This window comes from Silene latifolia, chromosome Y (assembly GCF_048544455.1).
Source record: "Silene latifolia isolate original U9 population chromosome Y, ASM4854445v1, whole genome shotgun sequence".
Classification (NCBI taxonomy): domain Eukaryota; kingdom Viridiplantae; phylum Streptophyta; class Magnoliopsida; order Caryophyllales; family Caryophyllaceae; genus Silene; species Silene latifolia.
Genome location: NC_133538.1, coordinates 16,132,231 through 16,150,502, shown reverse-complemented (window position 1 = coordinate 16,150,502; position 18,272 = coordinate 16,132,231). Strand labels below are relative to the sequence as shown.

Sequence of the window (18,272 nt, the reverse complement as noted above, 5' to 3'; positions counted from 1 at the left end):
TCGACCAAAACAGAAAACAACAACCAGCCCAAGGGTGGGGGGAGTGGGGGGATCACCCTGGGGTGGTAACGACAGAGACAGTGACAGGACAAGGTGACGAAAGGGCGGGGACGACAGTGAGCAAAGACCCAAACCGAAGGGGAGACACAACCCCAAAGACAGAGAAAACCAACAACCAAGGGAGCCACCATACTGATGGCGGGGCAAAACACCAGGGGCCGGGAACACACCCAACAACGCATGCAAGCCCGAAGAAAGCAAGGAGACGAGGATCGTCGGAGAACAGCCGGAGCACCGAGCAACCACCACGACAACACCCACACACACCCACGATCAGCCCCGGAACAAAAAGACTCGATGATTAGCTGAGGTACCCGAGAGACGCCGGCGCAGGGTCAGTGAGGGAAGGACGAACGGCCACATGATGAGCGATCGCCGGAGATGGGCCAAAGGAAGACCCCATCTCCGGCGAAAGGTTGACGGCAGGTGGGAGGCACGAGAGTGGGTGGAGGCGGCGGCGGCGCAAAAGAAATTAGGTTTTTGGTTTGGGGGTTTTTTTGGGAGAGAAGGGAGAGAGAGTTTTTAGAGAGAAGGTAAGCAAAAATGAAAACAGACTCCTGTGATTATGATTTACAATTGATGCACGACAAATTAGACATAATGTATGATTTATCTATGTAATTTATCTATTATGATGTTTCAAAGATTTAGGATAATACATTGAAAGTTTGAAACCTATAACTTTACATCGTAAGTTGGATAAAAACGACTTTTGGAATGTGGCCAAACAACCAAATTGGTAAATAAACTATAGGAACAATGACAAATTGGTAAAAAAACTTGCAAAAGCGACAAATAGGTAAAAAAACTACACATTTTCGACAAATACACCAAAAAACCATCACCACAAGCTTGGTACCAGACGCGTGCATTCCAAGCTCTTTACATCTATTAATTTGCTTAATTAGGAGCAATGTACCAGACTACCAATATTAATTAAAGCTACTACATACAACTTTTCATCTTCAGTAGCATTTGATGAGTACAAAATGGGCCGTACAAAATGTTATATTTGACGACTGCAAAAAAATAGCTTTGATCGATCAATTTTCAACACCAAAAAAATAATATTGATCAACACAAAAGCCATTAATATCGTCACAAAGCTAGGAGTCAACTAGATAGGCACGATCATTTGTCGAGAACATTGGGGCCTCTAATGACAATGCTTGGAGCAGTCATGAAGAGGTATGCAGCAGAATAGGTTTAAGACGTCGGGGAAGTGGGAACGTTGCTGGTCTAGTGTGCTAGTGAAGTTGAACAGTCGTTCGTTATTATTGATTTCGTAGTTAATGAGAGAATGATATGGAAATGATGAAACGTTGTATAAAGATAACAGTTTCTCATTGACAACGTTGTATCTTTATACAACGTTTCATCATTTCCATATCATTCTCTCATTAACTACGAAATCAATAATAACGAACGACTGTTCAACTTCACTAGCACACTAGACCAGCAACGTTCCCACTTCCCCGACGTCTTAAACCTATTCTGCTGCATACCTCTTCATGACTGCTCCAAGCATTGTCATTAGAGGCCCCAATGTTCTCGACAAATGATCGTGCCTATCTAGTTGACTCCTAGCTTTGTGACGATATTAATGGCTTTTGTGTTGATCAATATTATTTTTTTGGTGTTGAAAATTGATCGATCAAAGCTATTTTTTTGCAGTCGTCAAATATAACATTTTGTACGGCCCATTTTGTACTCATCAAATGCTACTGAAGATGAAAAGTTGTATGTAGTAGCTTTAATTAATATTGGTAGTCTGGTACATTGCTCCTAATTAAGCAAATTAATAGATGTAAAGAGCTTGGAATACACGTGCCTGGTACCAAGCTTGTGGTGATGGTTTTTTGGTGTATTTGTCGAAAATGTGTAGTTTTTTTTACCTATTTGTCGCTTTTGCATGTTTTTTTACCAATTTGTCAGTGTTCCTATAGTTTATTTACCAATTTGGTTGTTTGGCCTTTGGAATGTACAAAAGAAAGTTTAATGACACAACTTCAATGTTTTATCCCACCTAGTCGTATATTATAAGGCTATGCACTCTTGGCATATGAGCATGGCATTCATTCAATGAATGAGGATTGTCGTGACCGTCTCCTAGCTTGTTTCCAAGCTTTTCTAAATCATCTTATATCAATGTTGATTCTTTGCTCGGATCGACTAAATCATACTTTAGATATAGACCTTTACATGACCATTGTAACTGGGAATAGTCGGTCAAGCAGAGTGTATAGGCCTCCGCCCAGGAGAAGGGCACCACTGCAACCACAAAAATATATGAAGAGAATAAAGAATAACATGCAACCACAAAATAACATCACCCTACTACGAGCCTTCCACCTGTGGTGGGCTAAGGGTCGAAAGTAGTCTGCCGAACCCCTATTAAAATCATGGAATTTCTTTTTGGATGACCTATAATGAAAATTGCATCATAAACAGGCATCGAGACTCTCCTACTTCATGCTACTAAAAAACATTGTGTTCAATGGGCCATTTTGCTGTATTATATCATATTCCAGAGCCAAAGAATAGTGAATCTTTGAAATGGCAACGTTTTTGAGCCCGATCACTCTGAAGATGAAATCGAGTACTAATATATTGATTGGATAAAACTCATACAAGTTACAGTCAATATTACCCCCAATGCCGACTAAAGAAGCTATGTGAGGTAAAGGATGTTGGATCCAAGTATCCAACTAATTTTGCTCCCACGATTTGATTACACAGAAGACTGTTTCAGGTCATCTGTCATGATCATTTTGTGCAAAGATGCACCAAAAGTGTGCTAGTCACAATATATTAGCTACAGTATAGGGAAAATAGCAATTTTCAGCAAAAGAAGATACCTCGCTGGGTTGATCCACGCTGAAAACTTGCGAAATGAAAGCAAACTCTGCAGTAAATCATAGGGCAGCTGTTATAAACTAGTAGAAGGGAAGAGCTTATTGAGGTTTTGTTTAATGAAAAAGCAAAAGAAAATCTAAGACGTTAACAAGACTTGTCAAGTCCTTTCAGTTAATCATATCTTCCCTCACTGTAGTCATCTAAAACGTTCTTCCTTTCATGCTTAGACAACCCCTTTTCCATGGAGAAAAGTATCCGACTACAAAAAATAAACATATTTTGGCAAATATTATGGTGCTTGCCTTGTTCCGATAACGCTGGATAGTGGATACTGAGGTTTCATGAAATTGAAAAGAGACATTAATTAAATGAATTTTTTAACAAATCTCCCCAAACTTTTTATCATATTTTGTGGAAAATAAGAGAGATTTGAGACTGACTGACCGACATTATGATACTGTCAAAGGAAGTGGAATTGACACATGAAGCATTGAAGATCGACAGAAAAGAAAGATGTACCTGCAATGCACCAGCAAAAGAGGCAGCTAGCAAAAGTGGAGCAACATAGCCTGTAGTATAAGTTAACAATAAGCTCCCCCCAATGATAGGATCCTGTTACACATAATTGTCAAATGATTTGTGGAAAGGCAAAAGAGGGCAACAAAGCCTCAGGAGCAGAAAAGGGTTGACATCTAGAAACATGAAATGAAGAGAAGTAGTCAATAATCCTTTGTTTGGATACAATTGACGAGATAAGGGAAGGGAAGGGGAATGATTTAGAAAGGAACACGGATCCCACCATTTTCTTCACTTCCATAATTCCAGTTCCTTTCCATCAGAACAAGGCCTTAAGGTACAAAATCAAAAACGCCGCACCTATTCTGAAACTGCTTCCTCTACCTAAAAGTAATCCCTATGTTCATTAATAATCTTGCCACGTTTCCTTCCGGGCTATCCATAATAACTTCCCACTAGAAATCTTTACCTTTTGTGAGCATTTTGTAGTCATTATGGTTTGTGGCTAACGTCTTTATTCAATTTGCATTTTCATCCATATCTTTGTATGTTCCGTAATTCCCGTGCTGAAGAAACTTCGAAAGTTTATTTGTGCACGGAAGGCCTACAGTTTACAAGGCTCACTTCAGCATAAACGCTCCACCTTTACAACATGGATTGGCTAAGCTTAGAGTCACATTTGTAATAGACCGACATGACACACTTAGATTCCTAGTATCCAATGACCAGTCATTCTCCCTGCATCCTCGCTGTAACTAAAATCTCATACACTCACTAAAATAGGACTTTTATACCTTGGTCGAAGCCACATAACCAAGTAGTGTAGCCAGTACTGGGGTGCTACAAGGTGATGCTGCCAGAGCAAACGTAAGACCAGCTAAATAGGCTTGCACACCTGTCAAATGAAACATTCAAAAAGTTACTATCAAGATACCATTATGCAGCCAGAATCAGCTTCCGCTTAGAAAGTATGGGATCTAATCATCTAAGTGCTTACTTGAAGGAAATTTAGCAGCCGCTGAACGGGGATCAAAGTCATTGAAAAATGATGGAAGCTGCAATTCAATTATCTGAAAAAACCAATACCATAGAAAAACATGTTTGTAAAATGAAGATATAAGATGGCAGCAGACTCAGTACTGCAATAATTTAAGAAGGTGACAAGCTAACAACTAACAACTAGTGATATAATATAGCCAAGACTGCTTAAAAAATGGCAGGGAGCAAATTCAAAGATTTACTTCAACCGTGGTTGATTCCCGATTCCGACCCATTCCCTATATTTATTTGACAAACCCAATTATAAATCATTGAAGTACAAAAGAAAGAGGTTCCATACATCTCATGAAAAGATAAGCTCACCTAGATTAGATTATGTGAAAGGTACTTAAAAATGGGAGCCTAACAGCTGGCAAAAACTACGATTGGAACTTCATACTTTCATAGGACTGTGGGAAAAATGTTTCCACAAACAAACCATCACTGCATCAACCAGATAACATTGTATATTACCTCCAAGAGATTCAGCCCCATCACCACGGCTACACCAGAAGCAGCCAAAGGCAGCCCTTTGCCGATCTGTCCATAAGCTTTTCCAGCAACAGAGGCTGCAACACCGAGGAGCGCAAGAGTAGTCGCTAATCCTAATGCAAATGCAATGGAATCCCCGATGACCTGAAAATACAAAGTGATAGACGACAACAACAAAAAAGCTATCATGCGAGAAATAGAAGTAGGCATTAGAGTATCAGACAATGTTATCCGGGATCAAAATTAATGGTTCGCAACAAATTATTTGCAGGTTCTAATGACAAACAAGATATTATACTAACAGATTTTTTGGGACCTGATATATGTCTACTTTGTCTTCTTATTTGGAAATTTCAACGTTACATAATTCCGGACAAAAGAAATGCTCTTAAGATAACATCACCTGTGTTTTACTCTTCCCAGAACCAAATGCACCTAAAAAAATGAGTAGATCGACTTGAAATGAGCAAAATCCAAGAAAACAATGTACTTTGACCTCACAATCATATTGAAACGACTTACCTATATACCCAAGAGTTAGAGGTAAGACACTCAATGTACAAGGAGAAAGACTGGTAACAAGACCTGCTCCAAAAATGACGGCAAGACTGCAACAAAGAGTAAACAAAAACTTAATAATAAAGAATGAGAATACAAAGGCGAAAACATAGGTGAGAAGCCTTGTGAAGGACAGCAGCTATGAGCAGAGAAAGTACCTAGTCAAACTAAGAGCTGACAACTGACTTTGAACAGCTTCATTAGCTTGCTGTCCAGATGAATATACAAACCCTCCAAACCAATCTCCAAGTCCAGCATCAGCCATCATATACACAGACCCAGCCCTATCCTGTCTTGATTAAGAACAAAACTAGTTCATGAGGCTATATATACAAGAAAACAGCTATGATCTACTACAAGTGAACGTCGCACCAATAGGTAAATGTTGAGGAAGGGATACATAGACATTAAACATACTGCATATCCATAATCTTACAGGAGTATTGGTAAAAGTGTTAGTAATGTCCTCATGTAAGTGCTCCTCGATATCACATCTTGAAATCGGCAATACAATTAGACTTCCCGCCATAAATTTAGAGTTTGTTTGCATATAAATGTCGAGGAGGGAAGGGAGCAAGAGTGTTTTCCTTCCAAACTACTTTTATGTTGAAAGGATTTGAATTTGGCTCGTGGATCCCTCATTCCGTCCAACCAAACTATGGGTTTTGTTTCCCTCCACTGACTTTTCCACCAAATCCCGCCGTCTAAACTCTAAACAAAGGTTGGGGGTACATTTTGGACTCGCTATCTGCTATTCAGGTCAAGAATAGAACCACTAACTCGTACAGAGTACCCACTTCACCGAAAGCTATAAAACAATATAACTGGAAAAAGACGGTAATCACTGACATATGAATGATTACTAGAGGAAATGCAAGAAGTCTTACCACCAGATGATCCATAGTTATTGCTTCAACTGACCCTATGGCAACAACATTAGCTACTGCAATTTCCAAAACAATAATTCTTTCAAGTACACAGGCATGATTAACCCATGAAACAGGTCAAATTCAGCTTAAATTTGACACAAGAATTTCACAATTACCAATATGTGTTAAGAAAAACAAGATTATAAGATTCAATAAATGGGTAATAGAAGGATTACCAGCTAATGCAGTCAAAACAGTAGTGGCACTAAGCTTGCTCCTTAAATCAATCTTTGAAGTCAAAACATCATCTTGTTTGCATTCCTTTGCAATTATTTCCTTGTTTGACATCCTAATAGGCATGATTTTCCTCACTAAAATACCATAATTCATCAGCTTTTATTATACAGCAGATATTCAAAAATCAATTAACTCATAAAACCCACCAAAACAAACTTGAAATATAAGGATAACACAAATTTTTGTTTGATACGGAGATATCAGTCTTAAACTTAAAACATGTCAATTATTGGGATGGACTAATATAAAGACAACCCAGTTAGAATTTGATTAAGATGATCTAAGTACTAAATTGAATTAAGGCTCTGATGTTGTTGTTGTTGTTGTTGATCTAAGTACTAAATTGAATTGCAAAATGGATTAGACTTACAATTAGCGGATTGAGAATGAAAAAGATTGCAAGGGTGACCATTGAAATGACCAACCAGATTCATTGAACAGACAAAATCAGAGAGAAAGAGGGATTTTCTGTATAGCAGATAGACATTTAAGAGGCTTAAGGAGGTGTTTGGTTGGGCATATTGGAATGGAATGGAATGGTTTGATCCATTTCATTGTTTGGTTGGGGTTATTTGGAATGGAGTTAGATACCCAATGGATTCTAACTCCATCCCAACCTCTTGGAATCCCATACCCACCCTCCTTCCTTAGATTCAAACTTCATTCACTTCTTCTATAATTTATGATGAACCAAACAAGATTAGACAAGTATAGATTTAGAACCCCATACCACCATACTATCAAACTCCATTTCATTCCATTTCAAATTGTTGAACCAAACGGCCCCTAAGTGTGTCTAACCGTCAATCAAACAATACAATTTCACAAATTGTTAGATAAGACGGTCTCATGGTATGAGACCAGTCCATTAACTAAAAGGCCCAATAAAATCAAATAATCTATATCTATCTATCTATATAAAATAATAAAACAACAACCATTACGTATTTTTTTTCCCTCCAAAACCTCACTCCACATTTAACATAGATTTTATGATTCCTTAAAAATAGGCCCACTAACTAAATAACTCAATATATAAAATTTATTTTATGTTAACATAAATTTTTTTTTTTTTTTTTTTTGGTGACGAGGGTTGAATCCCCCGGGGCACATGCAATACCCTGCAAACCACGTGTGCCATGTAAGACATCCTTTAGGATGACAGAATCATGAAGACTCCGTGTAGGGAGTCGAACCCGGGACCTCTCAATTCGTTGCCATTGCAACGCTTTGAGGCACTCCCGCACTCCACTACACTCAAGCCTCTCAATTTATACCACCATATTTTATTGTTGTTTTTACTAACTTCTCTATATTTTAAGGTCTCCATAAAATCATAATTAATTTTAGAATTTTGTGTTTTTTTTTAAAATAATTTTCATATCCTATATAGTATATACAATTGTTTGATGGCATGAATTTAATTTTTTTAAACATCATGTTTTTACTCGATCAGACAATATTGTTTAATCATGCAATTTAGATAATTGTTAGTCTCCAAATCATTCTTTTTACGTTTTTAAACTGGTGTGAATAGCTATTTGTTAAAGCGGTCAGTCATGTTGAAGTGTTCATAACTTTCAATCTAACTATCTATACTAATAAATAAAACAATAACAATTGCCATAGTATCTTGATTTTTTTTTTTACTATGAACTTAATGTTTTGTTGTCGATCTTCGATTATCATGTTATTATAGCATCTCCCCTTTCCTTGAACGAGTAAATTGAATAATCTAACAACTAACAAATTGAATTTGATAAGCATTGGGTAAATGTCTTTAGAGAAGCTCTCATAATAAATTTATTATGAGCTTATTTTATAATTATAATACAAAACAATACCACAGGCAATAAAATAGATGAAAACGTGATTAAAAATAAAATGAGTACACTTATTATAAGAATATATACAAAGTTAAAGAGTCGTTTCAAGTCATGATTAACAATATAATTATGTAATGGTCATGAAAACGATAAATGATTACAATGTTATATCAATAACTTCTTTAGAGACTATCTCCGATCTCCCTCAAAATTTTTTATTAGTTAATGCAATTTATGTGAATGAAATTTGATTATAAGTAGGTTGACATTGTTTAAACATTAATAAAAGATTAAAGGGTATGCATAAGAGAGTTTTGATTGGATGTATATTTAACGTTAGTGAACATGAAAGGGGTTTACACTCTAGAGTGTCAATGACCTAATTCTCAATCACAAATCATACTATGATATGATACCCTAATATGGTGAGATCACATAAAAATGACCATTTTATGGTAAAAATTTAGCTTTGGATATTAAAATTTACCACTATTTTGTTACTAACAGTGACTACTTAAAAAAACAATTATTTTTACACATAATATTCACTATTTCTTATAAATTGGTCGCTTTTACCAGTATATATTCTACTTACATTGATAAAAGTGATCAATTTCTTATTTATTATTATAAATAATAAAACAAAAACCATAAATATCTTTTTTAATTTTCTGCCTAAATACTCACCTCATACTAAGCACAATTTTACCAAAATTCATTAGTCCACTAATCAAATGGCCCACAATGATCATCAATTTATATCTATTAACTCATACACGACTAATATTGACTATGAAATGAGCCCACCATGTTAACAAAAAAGAACCTCAAATTGCTTTTCAAATTGATTTTGTAGCAATTTCTACAAGTCAAATATTGAATACCTTGAAACTAAAAAATAAATTCAACTTAGTTTATGACTTTTGAATGTGTACATCAAAAAATATGAGACACGAGTAATGTTATGGGACATAGAGACTAAATATGTTTCGCGATTAACGGGTCGTAAAATAATTTCAAAAGCTCGGAGAGATTTTAGTATGATCATTTACATATACTGATTAGTATATCAAATAGAAAATAATTTATAGCGATATCATAGTATGTAACTCATAAGCGTTCTTTCCTTTTATGCCAAGTTTTCAAGTGTATACGTTAACTGATATTGTTTTGACTTAATTCGTAATTCTACTTTTTATTTTGTCCTCATTTCAACTTTAATTTTTGTGCAAACATTTCAAAACTTATCCTATATGGTAAAAATTGTCGATATTTGAAATTATTAACATGCTTTAACATAGGTGTAAACATATCGGCATATGCATGCACTAATCAAAGATATGAGATACGGCGGGTGTAAGCATAATATACAACAAGAGTGTAACTATGTTTTTACAATTAGTAATCTCTTAATACTAATGTTATTTTGAAAAAAAATTAATACTATAATTTAAATATGTAGATTATACTGTTATAAAAGTATTATATTTGTAATTGTAATGATCAAGTATATAATTTCCATGAAACATATGGGAAATCAATTACCTCAAATAAAAAACCGAAACAATGTTGCAAATTTAAGAATTTACGAAAAATTTTAAATATACAATCTATACACGTCCGTGCAACTTTGCACGGGTCCTAAACTAGTTTCCAAAAAGAAAAAGATAGAAAATCAACTATCGTAACTGTCATATCCCTCCTTCCACCTTCCACCTTCATCCCTTCGTACCGATACCGGATTCCACCGCAAGCCATCACTATCCATAATCCTTCATCTCCCACCTTAGCCCAATTCATGATCATATGGTCGGGCTAGTAACGACGTCCTCCACTCTAGCGCTAATCGACTACTGTAGTCCGCTCTTTGTTCCTCTCACCAAGTATTTATGTGTAAGTCCATAAATATTTTACTTAAAGCTACCAAACAAAAACTGGTAGTTATTAAACTAAAACCATATTGACGCCAAAGTAAAAGCCTAGGCAAACAACGTGAATTGACGATCTAAAAAGACATAAGTTTTCATGATAAATATATAAAGTTTTCAAGTTAAAAATATAAGTTTTAAAGATAACTCTTCGAACAGTAAAATTTATGTAAAAATAAGTTTAATTAAAACTCAGGTTTTTAACTTAAAGTTATTGGTTTCCAACATAAAACCAAAAATAATTCAAGTTAACACAAAAGTTAAAAAAGCTTGGAAATGTTGGATTTTAATGTTAAAATCTACATTTTTCAAAATTAAATTCCAAACCTATGGAGTTGTTGATAGAAAACATCAATTCTAGGCTTCTAGTTGTCGCGTTCTTCTTCGTTTTGTGCAATTGATCACTGGACAAAAGGTGTTAGATCTCGACGGCCATGGCCTATGGAATGTATGGATGAGTGAGGAAGAGATTGTTGTATTAGGAAAGTGGATGGCGGAGGCGGTGGAAAGTCGGAGGTTGTTTATTGTAGTTTATTAATAATATGTTGTGTTGCAAAAATGAGGTTTCTAGCAGTATTTATTGAGTTTTGATTTTTTGTTGGGCTAACTTTTTAATTGGGCCCGTCTTATGCTATAGGACGGTCCTATAGGAGAGTAACTGATACAATTTCATCAGATGTTCTTATTTTTGTTTGTGGACCTGAAAACTGTATTACGCCTGATTGAATAAAATATGACTAGGATAAGACCTGGATTCTGACCGACTCGTTTAACCCAAACCCAAACCCAAACAGTCCTAAACATTTAACAGGTCTAAGATAAATCATGGACATTAGCTTGCATAGGATGAGGTATGGATTATATATACTAATGCCACGAATAATGGGTGTAGCAAGTTTATTATTTTATATCATGATGGGACATTTTCATGCCTAAGTTTCGTGGTGTTAAGTCTTTTGGTCGTGGTGTTAGTGCTCTCCATTATTTATTATACGAGTGCATGTTTAAAAATACGTTAATATCAATGATATTCCCTATTATACATCACAAAAAAAAATGATATTCCCTATCAATATTAGGACAAAATCTTACTATTAGCTAAAGATTTGTTCTATTCAAAACTTACACAACTTTCTTTCATTTTAATCCATCATCGTAATTAGGAGTAATAAATTTTAGCATATATATACGTATTGAGTTTTTGTTGAGTCGTTGATACAAGATTGACTTCACAATTATGAATTTCGACTTAATTTAAGTTATTCCGAAGTATTGATCAAGTTTATCTCGGCTCATTAACATCTCCAAGTACTTCAAATAAATCAAATGGCGGTTAATTACTCAACCAATGCCAAACAACATGAATATTAGGGATGAGTAAATCAACGACTGACTATTTATTACAAGGTCAAAATCACATTTTACACTCAACTTCATAAAGCCTAAGGCCTAAAAGAAAGGCAACAAACTAGTACATAAACGACCTTCCTTTACGGGTGACAAAAATGTTGGGATTCATCAATCTCATTACTTTACATACTGAATATGTGAATAATTAATTTAGTCATAACATTAATTCAAGATCTTATGCATTCAAAACAAATACAAGAGTAAGGAGAAAATCGGATCCTTACATTTGATATTTCAGATATTTGGGCACTAGTAAGGTCATCTACCTTACTTAGTTCTTGAGCTTTCCTTATGGATGAACAAGATTCAAGTATAGAATCTCTCCCTAAAGATTGTACCAAGATGATACCCTTAATAGTTTAAATTAATATTAGACTAGTACTAATGTAAACTACCTTAAAATTGACACAAAATAATTGTATTATAGCTATTGAATATTTCGGTCAAGAGTAAGAGTTTTGTGAGATTTTTGCTCTCTTTTTCTTTCTCAAAGTATAGAGTTATTTTTGACACACTCTCAAAATGTCACATATGTTATTTGTGTTGTAGAATGAACGAATAATAGAAGAGCACACTACTTAAGTGCCTCATGGGGGAGGGCACCGGTTTTTGGAAGGGTTAGAGTGCCCAACAACTTTTGTTGTTTCTCTTCTCAACGAGTGGTAGGCATGCAAACCTATTTTTAGGGTCAATCATTATGTTACCCACTAACATAAACATTTTAAGGCACACAAACCCCTTCCTCTCTTATGTCACACGACACCCATATAATGAGGGTCCATTTTAAGTTTGTCAATGTAAAATTGTATAGTGTGACAATTGGTCATGTTACTAGAACATGTAATTTAAATAATGCATTTTTAACAAATTAAAAAATTACTAAATAAATGAAATAAATCACATACAAAATTAACTTAGTAATTCACAATTACAATTACTTAAAATGGGTCATAGTAGTATAAATCACAACTTCTTATATTTATAATAGGCAATTCATTCTATATTTTAATTGTTTCATAAACAATAATTTAATCTAAGCAATAAAATAATTCGATTACTTAGACCGAATCTTATTTAATCAAATTACAATAAGACACGTAATTTTACTTACAAAATCACTCGTCAATTTTAAGGAATTTAATTAACCAGTATCGGCATACGATTAATTAAATAATCAATTAAGAGCATTACCCTATAGGTATGACCTTAGGGGATCAACTGGTCAGCACCGTTGTACGACAGTAATGTCAAACTTTAGTCAGCCAATCATTACCGATATGTGTGAACCAGTTGACTAAGAAGTATAACTTTCTCTCATGTATTCTTAATATGAGATTTAAACATGTGATCTCAATATGATCAACAATGTGATCGCATTATTGTCGGGGACACTTACTCCAACAATCTCCCAATTGTCCTCGACAAGTGCACGTCACCAATTCTCTTGCCTATTACTATCTCCCACTCAATGCAAGGTGTCTTTCAGGTCGTACTTGCAAGTGATCGTATCGAGAGTGGTTTCCTCGATCTGGAGAATAACTGATTGATCGGAATCATCTACCGTAGATACCTTCCGAGCGCGGCCACGCATTTCCAGTTCATTACTCCTCGAGTGGCCCTGAGATATTGTTTTAACCCTGACAAGGGGCTGGACAATTTCTATCGCATTATTCCCTACGACTAGCCACAGCTCATCATAACCCAAAATAAGTCCATTTGACCCCATTTATGAAGGTCGCAGGAACATAAATCAAAGTTACTCTGAAACTGTGCCACCTTGGGCGAACAGCCATTACTCAAAGAATCGACTCATAAGAATACCATAGTAGCTCTCGCCACGACCAGACAATATAAATTTGCCAGAACTCTATAAGCGATCATTAGCCCGACAGAGTGTCCCTCACAGTCTGCCTATGTGATCGACTAGTCATCTCTTATGACTCTATGGCACTTGAACTTGCCATCAATCGCATCACACTCTAGTTACTTCGAGATGTCACTTCATGTAAGTAACTAGGGACGAATACTATGTTAATCCAGTTCGCTTTAATGGGCTTCAATATTGTCTCAACAATCCCATTTGGATGTAACAAAGTACATAATGAGTTAACGATAACTCAAACAATAAATGTGATTATCACACATAAGTAGTCAATATCACATTACTATTATATGTCTTATAATCATAAGTGTAACACCCCGATATTCAGAGGAGCCTTAGCTAGGCCTTCCCTAGCATATAAGGGCGTTACCATCTCGGTTGCCCGAGGTAAGTAAATATCAAATGTCAATAAAAGAACTATTAAGTTGGATTACAAGTGATTTAAACCAAAATACAACATAAAGGTACAACTCCAAGACTACTCGTTATGACCACCGTATCTCGTGAAGACTCATCCCCGCCCTGGGACCTCGCCTATCAACGACACCAACACGCCAAGACCTATTTGCTCACCATAAGGGATCACGGCGGACACATAACAAACAAACAACCACACAAGGTCGACACGAGACAAGATAAGACAATAACAACCACAAACAACAATACAACCAATGACACTAGCCTCTACCACAACCTCGACAATCCAACCGAACTGTCCACATCGGGTCGTCCACTTTGGACCGCCCGCCCGATGGGGACCGCAGCCGTTCCCACCTAAGCCCCGCTCATCGTACGAGCGATAACCCCGTATCATTAATGTGCACATCCCCTTTCGTGGCGGGTTCCACGAAGGGCGAAACTAGGGCGTGAAGTCACTCCCGCAAGCGACCCCACTCAGCCGAGAACGCATCTCGAGAACCATCACAACGATCACAAACACAATCACAACACAACACAATTACTATGTCAAACAACCACAATACTATCACAACGACCGACACACTAGACGATCTACGACTCGAGTAGGCGAACCTACCTTTACGCATCCGCAACCAATCCATGCCGACAAACAAAGTATCCAGCGCACAAGCAAAGCCTATTAGCACCACACAAACATCCATTACAACAGGCAAACCCTAACTAACGAGACAAAGGCACGGACGATGATTGTGACATACCTATTAGGGAGAGACAAGGTCAAAAGACCGCTACCCGACTCAAAGGACGCTCTTCTAAGGCACAAGGATCTTCACAAGGGCTTTCATGGAGTTTTGAGGTGAAGGGAAGGGAAGGAGGCGGCTGAAGGATAGGAGGAAAGTAATGAAAGTGATTTGCGGATTTAACAAAACGCGATATAAAACCCCCGCTGAAAACCAGGCACTCGATCGAGTACCCAACATACTCGATCGAGTAACCCCCTACTCGATCGAGTGCCCTAGCTACTCGATCGAGTAGCCTCTACTCTATCGAGTACCACTCTTAAAGCGCACCCCAAGATGGTTTGGCATACTTCCCTAAGGTTACTCCCGCCCCCAAGGATAGTCAACGCTGGTCAAAGGGGTCCCTAAAAGGGCGGGTATTACAGTCTTCCCCCCTTAAAAAGAACTTCGTCCCCGAAGTTCAACTCACCTCTCCCGCTTATGGCGCGGAACCAACCCCATCTCACCCGTCTTCCCGATTAGGTTATCACCCCTTGTAAACACCGTTCCCCCCCCCATGTCATCATCATCACCGTCCACAATTAAACCTGCCGACCCTTGTCACTATCATGCAAGTTTATCACAGTCCACTGTTATATTATATACACTCAAAGCACCCGACGCGCAGTGCGAATCGCCGCTCACGAACTTCCGACATACACTAATTACCGTTTAACCATCCATCTAGAACATGTCTCACATCAACTTTCATGTGGTACAACTAATGCCACCACGTTACTTGGCAACACGATTCAGATACAATCGCAAGGAAAACAAGTCATTATAATTCAACAACAAATTTATTTACTACTATTATTTTATTTTTATTTATTATTATTATTATTATTTTTTTTTTTTTTTTTTTTTTTTTTTACATGACACCAACCGCCTTATAAACAACCATTAGCAATATTATAAACAAGCAAGGCACTATACGAAAACAACCTTTTTATTTCGCGACATTACTCTTTCCCTCTAAAAAGGAACTTCGTCCCCGAAGTTCACCACCGAAATACCAACACGTATTACTTATTATGGGCAACCAAACATGAACGGAAACACATTATTATGGACATTACTCACTAATTGTGCTCTCGTCAAATTAAAATCATACACACTCCACCGGAATAACTAGTTACCGTTGACAACACATGTTAAAATGATATGCACAATTATAGGCGAAGTTACAACTCTGATAAGTGGATCGTAATGAGGCGTATGTCATATAAAAGTAACGAGAAGGGATTACCGCTTCACTAATCGCAACAAAAAAAAAAAATTACTACCTCATCACCAATTATAACAATTATGTTTATAAAATTCCAATCAAGACTTGTAATGTATGAAATTAACGGCTCAAAGGCGTTACTATGCAGTTGTAGCAACTTTAAACATTGGACTTGTAATTATAAAACAATTGAACACTTTTATTTTTCAAAAACCTCCTGTAACAGTGACACTCGATCGAGTAAGTAACGGTACTCGATCGAGTGCCCTGCTACTCGATCGAGTGCCCTGGCTACTCGATCGAGTGGCCTACAAATCAGAAACTTTTTATCCCACTTTCCCGCAGCTACTCGATAGAGTACGGGGTACTCTATCGAGTACCTACAGGTTAAATTCCTTATGAAACCTGTCATAAGCTAACATATAACACACGATTGACACATAAACTGAGTAGGGGTGATGTCCCGACTCTCAATAATCCTGCAAAAGTTAGAGTAGCAATTCCGGCCTTAGGGCCAATCGTACAAATCCGATTAAGTCTGAAAGATAAAAGGAAATAACTACCAAAGTCTAACAACAACGTTACCATCTAACATCAACTACTATCAACAAATATGAGAACGAGGAGTATCACTCCCCCTGCTGCTGCTGCTCCAGCATCACCTCATCATCACCACCACCCGAAGTACCGGCCCCGACGTCCCAATCCCCGCATCCACTCCCCGCTCCCCGCTCCTCCCCGCTCCCGGGCTCGCGTACCATGGAGTCAAGCCACCGTAAGGGAAGGACCGAGGTGTCCCCACGTCGATCGCTCCACCCCGTAGGAATGGAATACCCCGAGTAGTCCCCAACTCCACTCCACCAAACCGGATGCGGTCCCTTGCACCTATCCCCGAGCGTACGCCATCTCGTGCATGTTCCGGAGTGTCAAGGTAGATGACACTCTCTCCGCTAGGTAACTGGATCGCGTCTCCGGGGTGTCAAGGTAAGGGTAGTACGGGGAAAGGCCGCCGCCGCTGCGGTGGTGCTACCGGGCTGTGGCCTAGCCTCGGGGCCCTCTCCCTCACTCGACGGGGTCCCTCACCACTCGGGTCTCTCCACCCTCCGAACTTCCGCATTCTCGCCCTTCGTCGGCTCCGGCATCTCCTGGAGGATGGTACCATCAATGAGATAGGTCTGCAGCTGGCGGGGTGTGTCCTCATCCTCCTCCTCCTCCTCCTCCTCATCGTCCCCATCCACGTCACCACCGCCGGCTCCAAGGGCTGTGGGTCGGGAGGTGCTCAGGAGCGGAATCTTCATCCAACTCATGCCAAGCACTCTCCATGCTAGGCTACCGTCAGCCAAGGTTCTCAACCACTTCAGGTCGAGGTAGTACTCACGATCCATGGTAGGCACAGGGGTAGCTAGTGGCACGTGCGCCGAAGAAGCTTCAAAGGAGGTTAGCTTTTCAGCTAACCGAGTGGCAATGGCACCACAACTCAGGTATCGAGAATTAGAAGAAGCCATTAAGGCAAGAGCAGCACAAACTATGGAAGGAGCATTGAAGACCACTCTCTTGGTCCGCTCCGGGTTCAGGTACGACATCAAAAGTAAGACCTCATGGTTGTTCAACTTACTGATATCCTTTCTATCATAGAGGAGGTTTGAAAGAGAACGGAGGAAGATTCTCAAGGTGATGTGCTGAACGTCATTAATCAGCATATTGCTCGCGGTGGGAGCTTGCTTCCCAGTCAAGCAAGGCATTAGGCGGCACACGCCGCACTCAGCTGGAATGTCGATGATGGAGTTCTTGGAAGGCTTGGCCAACCCAAGGTGAGAGGCAAACAAATCCATGGTCAACAGGAAACTGGTATTCATCAGTCTAAACTCAACAGTCTGCCCCGCTGGGTCATAGTTAAAGGAACTCATGAACTCTAGGGTAAGGAAAGGGTAAGTGTGTTTCCTCAGCCGGTACAAACCAGTAAAACCCAAGGTCTCAAATATATGACGGACATCCGTCTCTATTTCCAACTCTTCTAACACGCCGGTGTCTATACACTTTGTGGGTCTCATCTTGCGCTTTTGTAAAGCTACAAAACGCTCTCTTTGCTTAAAGTCAACAAAAACAACAGAAG

At 38.1% G+C, this 18,272-nt stretch overlaps 1 protein-coding gene across 2 annotated transcripts; it reads right to left on the bottom strand.

Moving 5' to 3' along the window:
• Nucleotides 1-651: 651 nt before the first annotated feature.
• LOC141633835 (cytochrome c-type biogenesis ccda-like chloroplastic protein) lies at nucleotides 652-7,224 on the bottom strand. 2 transcript variants are annotated; one of them, XM_074446226.1, is made up of 13 exons: nucleotides 7,057-7,224; nucleotides 6,626-6,760; nucleotides 6,408-6,463; nucleotides 5,679-5,809; nucleotides 5,485-5,570; nucleotides 5,366-5,397; nucleotides 4,945-5,106; nucleotides 4,430-4,502; nucleotides 4,227-4,327; nucleotides 3,436-3,528; nucleotides 2,919-2,965; nucleotides 2,033-2,331; nucleotides 652-769 (listed from the first exon to the last, which is right to left on the bottom strand). In XM_074446226.1, exons 1-12 carry the CDS (start codon nucleotides 7,118-7,120, stop codon nucleotides 2,259-2,261), a joined length of 1,053 nt encoding a protein of 350 aa, XP_074302327.1. In that variant the 5' UTR covers nucleotides 7,121-7,224; the 3' UTR covers nucleotides 652-769; nucleotides 2,033-2,258. The 2 variants fall into 2 exon arrangements, with proteins under 2 accessions (XP_074302327.1, XP_074302326.1); XM_074446225.1 differs by lacking the exons at nucleotides 652-769; nucleotides 2,033-2,331 and adding an exon at nucleotides 2,722-2,817 and having other exon boundaries at nucleotides 7,057-7,223.
• Between the last annotated feature and the right edge of the window lie 11,048 nt (nucleotides 7,225-18,272).

Coding starts and splice junctions, on each gene's coding strand:
- LOC141633835 (XM_074446226.1), bottom strand. CDS start 7,120: ATGAATCTGGTTGGTCATTTCAATGGTCACCCTTGCAATCTTTTTCAT. Junction 6,761..7,056: donor TCATTCTCAATCCGCTAATT/GTAAGTCTAATC, acceptor ATGGTATTTTAG/TGAGGAAAATCATGCCTATT. Junction 5,107..5,365: donor CTGGGAAGAGTAAAACACAG/GTGATGTTATCT, acceptor TTGTATTTTCAG/GTCATCGGGGATTCCATTGC.